The 12760-nt window shown below is 47.1% G+C and overlaps 1 protein-coding gene across 8 annotated transcripts in view; it reads left to right on the forward strand.

Annotated features, from left to right (window-relative positions):
* The window catches only part of cacna1bb (calcium channel, voltage-dependent, N type, alpha 1B subunit, b), a 262230-nt gene that overhangs the window by 236588 nt on the left and 12882 nt on the right, over positions 1-12760 (forward strand). For all 8 annotated transcript variants that reach the window (XM_084046067.1, XM_084046073.1, XM_084046069.1 and 5 more), the window contains 6 exons: positions 7021-7126; positions 8540-8647; positions 9521-9627; positions 9798-9988; positions 10425-10554; positions 11179-11289. In XM_084046067.1, coding sequence (XP_083902193.1) covers positions 7021-7126; positions 8540-8647; positions 9521-9627; positions 9798-9988; positions 10425-10554; positions 11179-11289 — 753 coding nt within the window. The remainder of the gene's footprint in view (positions 1-7020; positions 7127-8539; positions 8648-9520; positions 9628-9797; positions 9989-10424; positions 10555-11178; positions 11290-12760) is intronic.

Genomic DNA, 12760 nt, shown 5'->3' on the forward strand with positions numbered 1-12760 from the left:
GTGGAGGTCATTCGGTTGTAAATAAACTTTTAATCTAGCCGTTTTAAATGTGAAATGAATCAATATTGACGCAGTGAGCAAGGACCTGAGTCTGAGTCTCCAAATATAACTCTTGCTTTTGAGAGATGAATGGACAGGGAAAGATGTGAGGACAGCCACAGAGAACGGCAACGCACTGGAGCAAGTCTAGTCGTGTTTTATATTTCGGTTTCATCTTTTTAGTCCATCTGACTATTTTTAATGTTTTGTTTTACTTCCCATAAGAGTTTGGTTTTACCACTTGTTAAACGTACTAATGAACACAGTTCTTCTTTTAGGCCTTAAGGGTCCATTTGGTTCCAAGTCAGAGTTACAAATGGATAAAACGAACACTGAGGATTTCACTCTGCATGCTCCTCGTCACTGTTTCAACTCCTCATTCTACATTCTTGTGTGTGGCGCTACAGTCCCCCCAAAATGCTCTCTCTCTCTCTCTCTCTCTCTCTCTCTCTCTCTCTCTCTCTCTCTCTCTCTCTCTCTCTCTCTCTCTCTCTCTCTCTCTCTCTCTCTCTCTCTCTCTCTGGAATTCACTGAGTTATTCCCTTCCCATTCTTGTCACCTGCTCTCACCGCGTGTATGTTTTTGTCGTGTGTGAGTGTTTACGTATATGAACATGCGTGGGAGTTATGCCTCTGTGTGTGTTGAGGAGTTAGCCTCAGTAATCTAAAGGACTGTATATTTCTAGGTGCTGGCGGATATATGACCGCTGTGGAGTGTTCCACAGGCCCGGGGAATTCCCTTAATCACCTAAGTAGTTATGATGAATGGGCCTAGTTTCTAAGTATATTATGAGTGTTTATGACTCTTTCTATTGTTATAGATTATTGCTATTTATCATTACGGAAGCCGCCGAACTCCAACCTTCTCAACTGTGTCCTTAGTATTTATGGGTAGGATACGATGTCATGCGGTCGTAAGGCTACGTCATACTGGCGTTGTGTCCATATTCGGGATGACCGTCTCATCGCCATCGTCGTCTTGGTAACATTCCCCCCTAGTGACAGGATAGTGTCACGATTCTACCAAACGATGATGTTCGTTATCATGTCCTTTGCTTAGTCTTCTTAACCTTCCTAATTTCCTCCCTGATGGTCGTTGCTTCATCTGGCAGTTCAGGGAGTCTGATCAACCGCGACACAGGCCTTGTGTAGGTGCGGTCTTCCACTTGTACTACTGCGGCTCGCACTCTATCGTCCCTGCCGGGTGTCACGCTCTTGACTCTCCCCACTGCCCAGAACGCTCTGGGAAGCTGAGGGTCGATCACCAGGACAAGGGTGTCGACGGCGATGTTCTCCTGATGATAGGGGTGGAGAACCTGTGCGTGCTCTCTGTCCGGATTGGAGTGTCAGAGATACTGCAAGGCGTTCAACACGCACCATATCCATCCTAGGGTCTGCCTCCAACGCATGGACGCGTAGACCCATCCTGTTGGGTGCGTCCAAACGGTCAAACACCCAAAGTCTCCGGTAGAGGAGGTGAGGCCGGCGAAATACCAGTCCCCCTTCAGATTGTCACGTCGGTGCGCTAGGCCTTCGTCTTCCTGCGGCTTGGGGACTCTGACATACCGGATCGCCAGGAGCTCCTTTGGCAGGAGAGCCAGTTTGGTCTCTCGTGGGTGTATTGCGTTATTGCGTTGCTGTGCCACAATCGATGGCACTCTCTGACGGACGTCGGGCAAGGTGAGTGCGCTCTCCTCTTTATGCCGATGATTGGCCAAGAGAATGAATTCGTACCAGTGAAGTTCTGCGTCTCCGACGGGTACGAGCGATGTGAATGGATGTGCTATGCAGCTGGTGCAGCGGTGTAGCTGCAGGGAGGCTGGCCTAGATGGTTCAGGAGGAACTTGTGTCTGTGACTGCCATGTGCGGTCACTACGACATAAAACACCGTGGTAACAAAACCGAGAGTAACAATCGAATTCACGTCTCTTGATTCTGTTACCTGACTTCTATGTGAGTCGTTATGGTTTGGGTCTCCTGGTCTCGTGCCTCGTTCCACCTCAGTCTCTGGGTAGAAGACTTGAGGCAACGAGGTTTCACTGTTCACTGGGTCTGGGTCCGTTACATCTGACACGTGGCCCAAAGGTCTTGAATGGCTTGAGTATAGAACAGTTTCTATCTCGATCAAGACGGTGGAGGGTGCCTCCCCAGAGGTCACCTGCCTTCCTAAGACTTCTCGGAGTACTTGTTGTTCTAAGCCCAAACGCCTACCGGCTATGAGTCGGCGTGTCATGTTCGTGGGTGCACCGCTCTCTGTAGGGACTCTCTGCGTTGTTAATCGCGATCGCTCTGGGGGCCTTCTCTTGATTTGTGGACCTCTCCCCCCCTGGGGCCATAGCATTATCACTTCTAATCTCATGGCGTCGGGGAGAATGAGCAGGCACTGCTGCGAAGTTTGGCATTGATGTTGGGACGGGCTTTGCCCAGCCTGGTTTGATTGTCGGGCAATAGCTGTCGCTGTTGGTCCTAATTGCATGGACTCCTTGTGGTGTCCCTTTGCTCCTTGTGGCGACTTCAAGGGATCTTCGTGTCTGAGGACAAGCTGTAGATTGATGTCATTTGTTGCGGGAGGGGGGTCTCCTGCCTGCGGGACTGCTCCCCCCTGGACCGCCTGTGTAGCAGACGGTACAGTAACTGTAGGGGGTCCCTCATTAAGGTCCCGGGCGTCGTCTGGGAGTAGATGACTGTTTGCGTCTTCACGACTGCTCGCCCGTGGAGGGGTGGACATCTCCGGCGCTATGATGTTAGGCTGGGGAGGGACGTCCCCAAGGCTATGTGGCATGGGAGCGACCGCGAGCTCTGCCGTAGGCTGTTGTTGGCCTATCTCTTGGGAGTGGAGCGCAAATTACAGCGGTTCTGCAGTGAGGGCGGTGTCCAGGCTAAACTCTGCGCTAGCTGGTATGGTTGTGCTTAGCACGGGGTCGGTGTGCTTGGTGTGCTTCTCAGGGGTGGCATGTGTTGGTGCGGGGGGCTGATGTGGGGGATTGACATCATGGAGGACGGACGCATGGTCCCTGAAGCATACCCCGCATGAGAATTTGGATGCACAGTCCGCGTTCTGGTGCTCGCGGCCGCATTTCCTGCATCGTTGCTGAGTGGCGACCCAGTCCTCCCTCTGCTGCTTCCCCAGCGCCATGAAGTCAGAGCACTGATTGATGAGGTGGGGAATATTGCAGTATGGGCAGGGGGCCGGTGTCAAGGCGGGTGTCGAGTGATGGCGTGTCGTACCGCCGACTGTGGGTACATAATTGAACAATGTGGAATTGGGTGTATGCTTTACGCGTTGGTCTTGATCGCGGGGCCAATTGGTCCGGGGGGACCTACCGCGGCCACGGGAGTTGCCATTCCCCCCCCCCCTGTATCCATTGGAGGCGCCTGGGAAGTTGTTGTACCGGCCGGGGTCATGGGGCCGCCGTGAGTCTGCCACTGCCGGTCGCCCATAGGAAGACTTGCGGGAGACTGCGCGGCGCGTGGCGCACCTCGCCACGAACGCGGACAGGTCGTCAAAGGTCACCTTCATGCACTTGCCGTGTATCACCGCCACAGTATCGAACCATAGCTCCTGTATGTCGGCGGGTAGCCTGTCGGTGATGCGTGATAAACTGTCGGCCCCGTCCCTGAACTTAGCGCAGGTCCCGGCGGATATCCACCTGCTAATATTCTGAAGGAAGCCGGCAAAATCATCATAATCCTCGACCGTCACCAGCGCGGGCCAGGCCTCGGCCCGCGTCTGGAGGGCGATCTGGACCCCACCGGGGTCGCCGTAGGCACGATCGAGTTTGACCCAGGCCGCCTGAAGGCCTCCGCCGGGTGTAGGGTGTAGGCGGCAGCTTTCGACCATGCGGTGAGGCCGCCCACGCGTGAGAGAGGACAGGATGTCGAGCTTCTCACTCGGGCACTTCCCCGTGGAACAGTTATCAACGTCGGCCATGAAGGTGGGGTAGGTGAGGTGGTCGCCATCGAAGACCCGGATGGCGGGGGCCGTGAAGCGCCGGTCTTGGCCCTGGCGCCTGGACATGTCTGCAAAGTCTCGACGTTCCTGTGCTAGAAAGTCGAGAAAGTCCTGACGGGTCTGTGTCAGATGATGCAGGAGGAGGGTGGAGACCGCGGTGGCCTCGGAGTAGGAGTGGTCCGGAGGGGGCATGGAGCCCGTCGGATGTTCGGTTGGGTGGTGGGCGCCACGTTCGGCGTCGCTGTTGGAGGTGGAGGATGAAAGCTCGAGGTGAGAGGTAGCTGGGGTGCTGGCCGTCGGGTTGGGAGCGGCGCGGTGGTGGCGGGGGACGGATCCTGAGCGCCGGGGCCGGGGGACCTCGTGCATCGCAGCGGCTAAGGTAGCCACTTGGCGGGACAAAATGTCCATCTTATCATCGCTTAACCTCGACCTCTCCTGGGCGGAGGTCTGGCCGGTGGCCAGGACGGCCATCGCGGCGGACAATCTCTCGACGGCTGAGTGGAGCGCTGTCGGCTCGGCTCCCGCGGCCAGGGGGGCTGGTGTGGGGGAAGCAGGGCTTTCCATCTGAGCTATGTAAATGTGCTCGCGGGCTGTGAAGCACAGGCAAGCGGTCTCGCTGGCTAGGCGGGAGGCTCCTCTCTGTCTATTGAAGAGGCTCGTTCAAAGGACCAAATGTTGAGGAGTTAGCCTCAGTAATCTAAAGGACTGTATATTTCTAGGTGCTGGCGGATATATGACCGCTGTGGAGTGTTCCACAGGCCCGGGGAATTCCCTTAATCACCTAAGTAGTTATGATGAATGGGCCTAGTTTCTAAGTATATTATGAGTGTTTATGACTCTTTCTATTGTTATAGATTATTGCTATTTATCATTACGGAAGCCGCCGAACTCCAACCTTCTCAACTGTGTCCTTAGTATTTATGGGTAGGATACGATGTCATGCGGTCGTAAGGCTACGTCATACTGGCGTTGTGTCCATATTCGGGATGACCGTCTCATCGCCATCGTCGTCTTGGTAACAGTGTGTGTGTGTGTGTATGTGTGTGTGTGTGTATGTGAGAACCTGCATAGTGTGACGTTTGTCTGATTTTACTCGTACTATATGTGTACATGAAGCCGCTTGTCTCAATGTCTCATGCGGTGTGTACAGGCAGCTTCCCAGATGTGTTGCTCTGCATGCATTAATGTGCTTTCTTGTTCCCTATTTTAACTAGAATGTTGAATCACCCCCCTGCCTTTACTATACTACATGTGTGTGTGTAAAAATGTACCTTTTATATTTTCAAAGTAAAGGTTTTCTCTGTGTATGGAAAAGAGAGTGCCCAACTCCTACCCTTCGCACAATTCTTATTATGGTGCAGCATATATATTCATAGTGCTTCTCCACTCATGGATATACTATGCTGGCATGCCAACTCCATAATAATAAGTACAATTACTAATTAACAGTCAGTCAGTTGTGTTCCTACGGGCTGGGGGGGGGGGGGCACCTGCCAGTGGGGAGTGCTGGGCGGGAGGAGTAAAACGAAAGCTCTACGTCCTCCTGGTGGGGGCTCCTCACTAGCAGGTGAGCCAGTATAGGAGACAAAACAGTGACACTGCACAGAAATATGTGTGTGGGGAGGAATCAATAGGCTATATGCACAGCAGCCATATTGGAAATAAATTGGGCCCCTTCCTTAGTTCCTTCACAGGTGTTACCAATGATACTTTCAAGGACACCCGTAACTCTGAGAGTGTACAAATGGAACCAAATGGACCCTTACGGGTCCATTTGGTTCCATTTGTACACTCTCAGAGTTACACACCCTGTAAGGGGACATTTGGAACCCCCCTCAAGGAACCGTGAGGGTCCCTGGACCACACTTTGAGACCCACTGGTGTCTCCAGCGAGCCAACATGCACAACATCAGCCCCCCTGGACTCTGTTTGACCAGAATGGAACAGAGCCTTAATTAGTATCACTGGTAACACCTGTGAAGCAAAGTAAGAAGAAGCCCAATTTCTTTCCCAATATGGCTGCTGTGCATAGAGCCTATTGAGGAGAAAAAGGGGTAAAAAAAAGAAAGGTGCTGTGCAACAGTTTTTTCTAGTGTCATAGCAACAGCAGCAACTAAAGCCTAATTCATGCTTCTGTGAAAAAAAAGTGTTGTACGACTCATCATTGCGCAACCAAAAAATGGCATGTTTTCAAATGAAGTAAGAATCAGGCTTTTTAGAGCAGCTCTTCCCACATGACTGTGTTTTTCACTGTCTGAAAGAGGCAAGCCCTTATGGATACATGCTTTGTTTACTGTGGATGTTCCCCAGTGGGGGGGTGGCCTGTGTGTTCCTGGAAAAAGGCTCTTCTGTGTGCTCAACTGAAAAAAACGTCAAATGTGGATGGACAATCCACACGATATTTAGTACATTTCTACTAAAATATCGTTAATGATGCCCCATACGGCCTGATTTCTGAGAATTTGGAAGATGTTCTATTATGTGCGGTATGTTTAATCTATCAGGCCTGAACAAATTGGGTTTTAACAATTCATTAATAATGAAACCTTTGCACTGTGCATTAGCCTGTAATGAAGTCTCACTGCCAGCACACAGAACCCCCCCCCCCCTCCCCCCCGTTTACGTTGAGCAGTTCAACCACTTTCAACCCGGTGTCCCTTTTTTGGGCCATGTCATTATAGGCGGACATTTTCCCAATTGTAATTTCTTTTTTCACACAACTATTAAAGAAATATATAAATATACAGTATATATACTTTCTACATAAAAGGTGTCTTAACCAGTTAAACCCTATTGTACGTAATTGAAGAGTGTCCCCTCCTTTTTTTTCCCTCTACACCAAATCTCACAACGCCTCGTGAGGTTGTAGATCTGCCAATTTTTTTGCCAAATGTTTGGCTATAAATTCCGGCAGAATGTTGGCCTATAATAATGACATGCCCCAGAGAATAGTGGGATGCCAGGGTTCACGGCATGGTGGCTAATAAAGTGCTTTAATGATTTGATCCTATGGCTTCTGTTCCTGCGCAGCGATTGGTCAAAATGAACATGCCCATCGCCGATGACAACTCGGTGCACTTCACCTCCACACTGATGGCTCTGATCCGCACGGCCCTGGAGATCAAACTGGCATCTGGTGAGGCATTCCTACAACCCAGGGTTCCTATTTGATGGGAGGAGAGGGGGTGGGGGGGCATACAAATTGAGCGTAACAGGTCTGTAACTCTGAGAGTGTTCAAATGGAACCAAATGGACCCTTACGGGTCCATTTGGTTCCATTTGTACACTCTCAGAGTTATGGGGGTCCTTGAAAATAAAACACTTGAGAACCACTAGTACTAGTGGACTCCTAATGTGCCATAGGGACGTAGTAAATCGGTGTCATACATATTCTGATGAAAACCTGGAGACTTGACATTCAATAATTGGGTCTTCAAAATCAAAATGAGAACATAATATGTAAAAATTAAAATCACACCTAGTGTGAAGTGGGCGGTGTGTGGTCATCACAACATGACTCACTTAAAAAAAGGGATGAATCACTTTTTTTTAAGTCCATACTGCTATTCATAGGGCTGCACATGTGTCATGTGTTTCGCTAGCCAATCACAGTCCTGAATTTGCAAAGTCAGCCAATCACATTACAGTTAGTGGTGATGGCACTAGCTGTAATGTGATTGGCTGACTTTGCAAAAGTATCGATTTGCATTAACAATGGAAGGGTTAGGGGTATACAATGCGTTGTAGACTATTGGCCAATCACGGTGCAGGATTGGTCAGTGTCCAAAACTCACTTATAGGGGGCGGCTACACCGCCCCAAAAAAAGAAAAAATCTAACATTTACCACGGACAAGGACAGGTCTTGCCACGGACACATGTGTCCGTACACGGACACATGTGTCCGTGTACGGACATATTGATGACCCCTGCCTGCTTGTGGTCATACAGTACATGCATTTCCTTTAGGGGAATGTAGACTGATTCACTGGTTTACTCACAACGTGAAGTACAGGTCTTAAGTTTCTTTTACAATTGAATTAATTAATTAATTAATTATTTTCCTTTGCGTACACTTTCTGTGTACACACTCATTGTATGCATTTGGGATGCGCATTTGTGCATATGTGTTTGTGTGCGGAAACATGTGTTTATGTGTATGCATGTATGTACGTAGGGTATACACAGGTAGGGTAATTTTTGAAAAATAGGGCTTTCATTTATCTTTTTAATTTTTTTCTCCTATGGGTCACTGTCGGGTAGGGGTGGGAGAGGGGCAGCCTTAAAAAAGAAAATATGTTTATACCCCCTTTTTTCCCGAAGTGCTGCATACCCTGTATAAACTGCTGTAGGTATGAACAATAAAAAAACATTAAATCATTTTTTTAAAATCCCCCCCAAAAATCTTTCTTTTACAAATTGAACTCTGGAAATTCCAACTGTACCGTGTGTGTCTTTATGGAGTGTGGGGTTAATGGTGCATACAGTATAGAGAAATTCACTCGTAGATTTGACAGGACATTATGTGTCTCTGTTTGACCCCCCCCCCAGGAGTTCTCGCCCAGCAACTGTGTGACGTTGACCTGAAAAGGGAGATAAACCGAGTGTGGCCGAGTCTCCAACAGAAGACTATGGATCTCCTGGTGACACCGCACAAACGTAGATATCCTCTCTCTCTCTGTGTGTGTGTGTGTGTGTGTGTGTGTGTGTGTGTGTGTGTGTGTGTGTGTGTGTGTGTGTGTGTGTGTGTGTGTGTGTGTGTGTGTGTGTGTGTGTGTGTGTGTGTGTGTGTGTGTGTGTGTGTGGTGGAAAAAGTACTCGAATGATTTACTTAAGTAAAAGTATCAATACTGCAATGTAAAAGTACACTGTTACAAGTCAAAGTCCAAAATTCTAAATTTACTTGAGTAAATGTACAAAAGAATTGGTATCAAAATGTACTTAAAGTCCCAAAAGTACTAAAATGTTTGAAAATAGCCGATCTACAAGCTCACAACGCGTCGCGATGCGACACGTTGTGAGCTTGTAGATCTGCTATTTTCATATAGCCTCAGTATAAAATAGGGCTAAAGTGGTTAATGTATGTTTTATAATGTAAAAATGTATATGTATAGTAACTAAAGTTTTCAAATAATTGTAGTCGACTAAAAGTACAGTATTTGCCTCTGAGATGTAGTGGAGCAGAAGTAAAAGTACTGAAGTAAGTGTGTGTGTGTGTGTGTGTGTGTGTGTGTGTGTGTGTGTGTGTGTGTGTGTGTGTGTGTGTGTGTGTGTGTGTGTGTGTGTGCGCGTGCATGTGTGTGTGTGTGTGTGTGTGAGAGAGAGAGAGAGAGAGAGAGAGCACTCTCTCAGATCTCTCTTTTATCAGCTAACATCATTGTGTGATACTTTACAGTGCACACTCACACAGACCAAACAACATCAGCAACAGTCTTTGTTTGCAGGCTCATTCTCTGCCACCTAGTGGCCACAAAGGGAATTGACTCCTTGCACAGTGTTCACCCTGCTTGCTGTCCGTGTGTCGTCCTCCAGACAATGAGCTTACAGTGGGGAAGGTCTATGCCGCGCTGATGATCTATGACTACTACAAACAGAACCGTGCCAAAAAGCTTCAACAGCAGGAACCCTCAGGACCTAAGGTATGGCTTGCCTTGGCTTTAACTTCGTTGCTGTCAGGCAGATACTCCCTATCTCCATATTTCCAATAGCCCCCAAGGTGATTTTGTTGAACACCGTGTACCAGGCATTGCCGGTTCAAAGGAAATCCAATAAAAAGCATACCGTCCATTTTGTCCTGGTTTCCCTGCAGAGCAAGATGGGGGGCCTCTTCCGACCGATGCTGCCCTTAACTCACCTCCACGAGGTGGTGCCAACAGTCTCCCACTCCTCCACCCCTCAGCCCTCCTCTCGGCCTGAACCAGAACCTCAACCCGAGCAGCTGCCCACCACTGCCATAAGCACCATCACCCCCGCCTCTTCCCTCACCAATGGGGGCGCAAAGTGAGTGGCCGTATCCAGCACCAGCGGGATGCATTATCTCTGTCATTTACATATTTACACGTTACACAGAAAGTGTAATGTGGCATTTCTATGGTAAAGACACATTTACAAATGTAATCAAATGGACTCTTACTTGTCCATTTGGTTACATTTTGTAAACTCTCTGAGAATGACATCAAATCTAAATCTCACCTGCACATCCTAACCCAATGTTATGCTGTTGGACTGAAGTAATGAAAGCTATTTTGATCTGTGTGCAGTCCAAGCATCTCTCCCATCATTCACATGTGCCTCACATGCACCAGTGTTTACAGAAAGCAACATCAAATCAAAATCCATTCAAAGTTTAGTTTCAACAGGGACGTAATCATGCTTGTTGTTCAAATCCTGCATTAAAGTATATAGATATGTAATATTGTGTTGTTCTTGCGTGCAGCCTAAGCCAGAGAAGTGCCATAAAACATTCCCAGTCAGGGGATGTGTCTCAGGCATCCCAGAGACCCAGAACCAGGAGGAATCTTCAGAGAGGCCAGTCGGAGGATGTGCCGTACTGTACCAAACCTCAGGTAAACACATAAGATGTGCCATACTTATACCAAACCTCAGGTAAACACATAAGATGTGGCGTACTGTACCAAGCCTCAATTAAAAGAGCCATACGGTACCAACTAGTGATGAGCGGGTCGGGTTTTTTCATGACTCGGCCCGCCCCGCCCCGCGACGGAACCCAACCCGCCTCAACCCGCCCCGCGAACCCATATATAAATCTATGGCTCAACCCGCCCCGCGACCCGCGATTTTTTTTTATTCTGTAAAATCATGGTTAGAAAATAATCCCCAAGTGTATTCAAACTGTTTTATTGTTATTATTCTTATTCTTATTAGGAATAAAGACAAAACAAGAGCATGTGATCATTTTATTTTTTTTTGCGTGTGAGAGGCTGACCCGCTCACCCGCAGCCCGCATAATTGCCTCCCGCGCCGCGCCGCGCCGCGGGTTGACCCGCTCATCACTAGTACCAACACTCGGTAGTCAAGCAATCTTAACAAATGCTCACTTAACAAATACCTGCAATTGTTGCTCTGAATTCAAACTCTGGCAACTATTTCCCCATTCTTTAACAGCTGTGTCACACAGTTGCAGTGATTTATATCCACTGCGATTAAATGCTTTGCTTATGCTGTTCTAGGAATCAGTGGAGATGAAGCCAGTGGAGAGCGCTTCAGATAGCGAGGGCTATCCCAGCCTGGAGGGCCACAGCAGAGCTGCCTCTATGCCTCGACTCAGCACCGAGTACTATGTAAGCTTTGCATTGCACGCTGTAGCCCGCCTCCTGCTTTAGCTCACAGCAGTGGTGGAAAACGTATTTTACTTAAGTATGCAATGTAGTCAAAGTTCGGAATTCAAAATTGACTTGAGTAAAAGTACAAAAGTAGATACTTAAAGTACCAAAAGTAGAATGTACTCATAATGCAGAATGTCCCATTTCACAAGTTTTCAAAAAGTTATAAAATGTCTAAAAATATTTTGAAAATAGCAGATCTACAAGCTCACAATGCGTCGCGATGCGATGTAGATCGGCTATTTTCAAATGGCCGAAATGTATACACGGCTGAAGTGGTTAATGTTATTTTTGTTGTAATAATAATCAAAATCTACAAAGTAACTAGTAACTCAAGTTGTCAAATAATTGTAGTGGAGTAAAAGTACAATATTTGCTTTATTAAAAGTATTGGAAATTGGAAATACTCAAGTAAAGTACAAATACCTCAAAATTGTACTTAAGTACAGTACTTGAGTAAATGTACTTAGTTACTTTACACCACTGGCTCACAGGAGACAGCAGCCTCCCACTGGTTAAGAGTGTACACATGTAACCAAAGGGTTACATTTGTACACTTTTCAGAGTTACATTGATAATAATGATTGTTTTACTAAAACACGGTAGCACTCTCTCAGCTCACATCAGCACACATGGCTGTCTGTGGCCTCTCAGGTTTAACACATGGACAATATTTATAGAACAAGAACCTTTGATAAGCACTAAGCAGTGAAGAAGACCTAACAAATACCAGATAATATGTCAAACTTGTAGTATTAGTGATTCTAGGGAACTGGGACATAATTCTGTATGTACCACAAAAAATAATAATAAAAACCTGGACTTATAATAATAAGTCCAGGTTTTTGTATGCTATTTGTTGTCTTATCTTTTCATATCATATTTTCTTTAATGTAATTTTTGGAGCAATTTTCAAGCCTTTATTTGATAGCGATAGTGGAGAGAGACTGGTATGCATTTGTATGCATTCAAACTCCCCAAAGGCAATGAATTCATTCAGATTGTAATGTTTTTATTGTTCTAAAATCCTCGAAAAAGACAATAGTTAATCACTAAATCCTAGGATCAAATGCATTAGAAAAAAATGTCTTAGTCTTCATTGACTTCCAGAAGTACTACTGGCTTCCAGATGACAGTGAAGTGACAATTTGCAATATTCACAATATTCATCTGAGGGAACTGAGTCAAACTAAATGTAATGCCTCAACTCTCACAATTCCAAGTGCATGTCGGGGTGGGGGGTCCCCAGTTCAAATGTGATTATGTTGGGGTCGAAGCCTGAAAGGGTTGAGAACCACCTTACAGGGGTTTGAGCACAACATAATAGCACACATATGTATCCGTTTTGAAAACACTGTACAGTATTCATTGTATTAATTAGATGGATACACCATGTGGTGAAACATGACTTGAGGTATTATAAAATGTT

This window comes from Gymnoscopelus microlampas, assembly GCF_963454915.1.
Source record: "Gymnoscopelus microlampas genome assembly, chromosome: 21".
Lineage (NCBI taxonomy): Eukaryota > Metazoa > Chordata > Actinopteri > Myctophiformes > Myctophidae > Gymnoscopelus > Gymnoscopelus microlampas.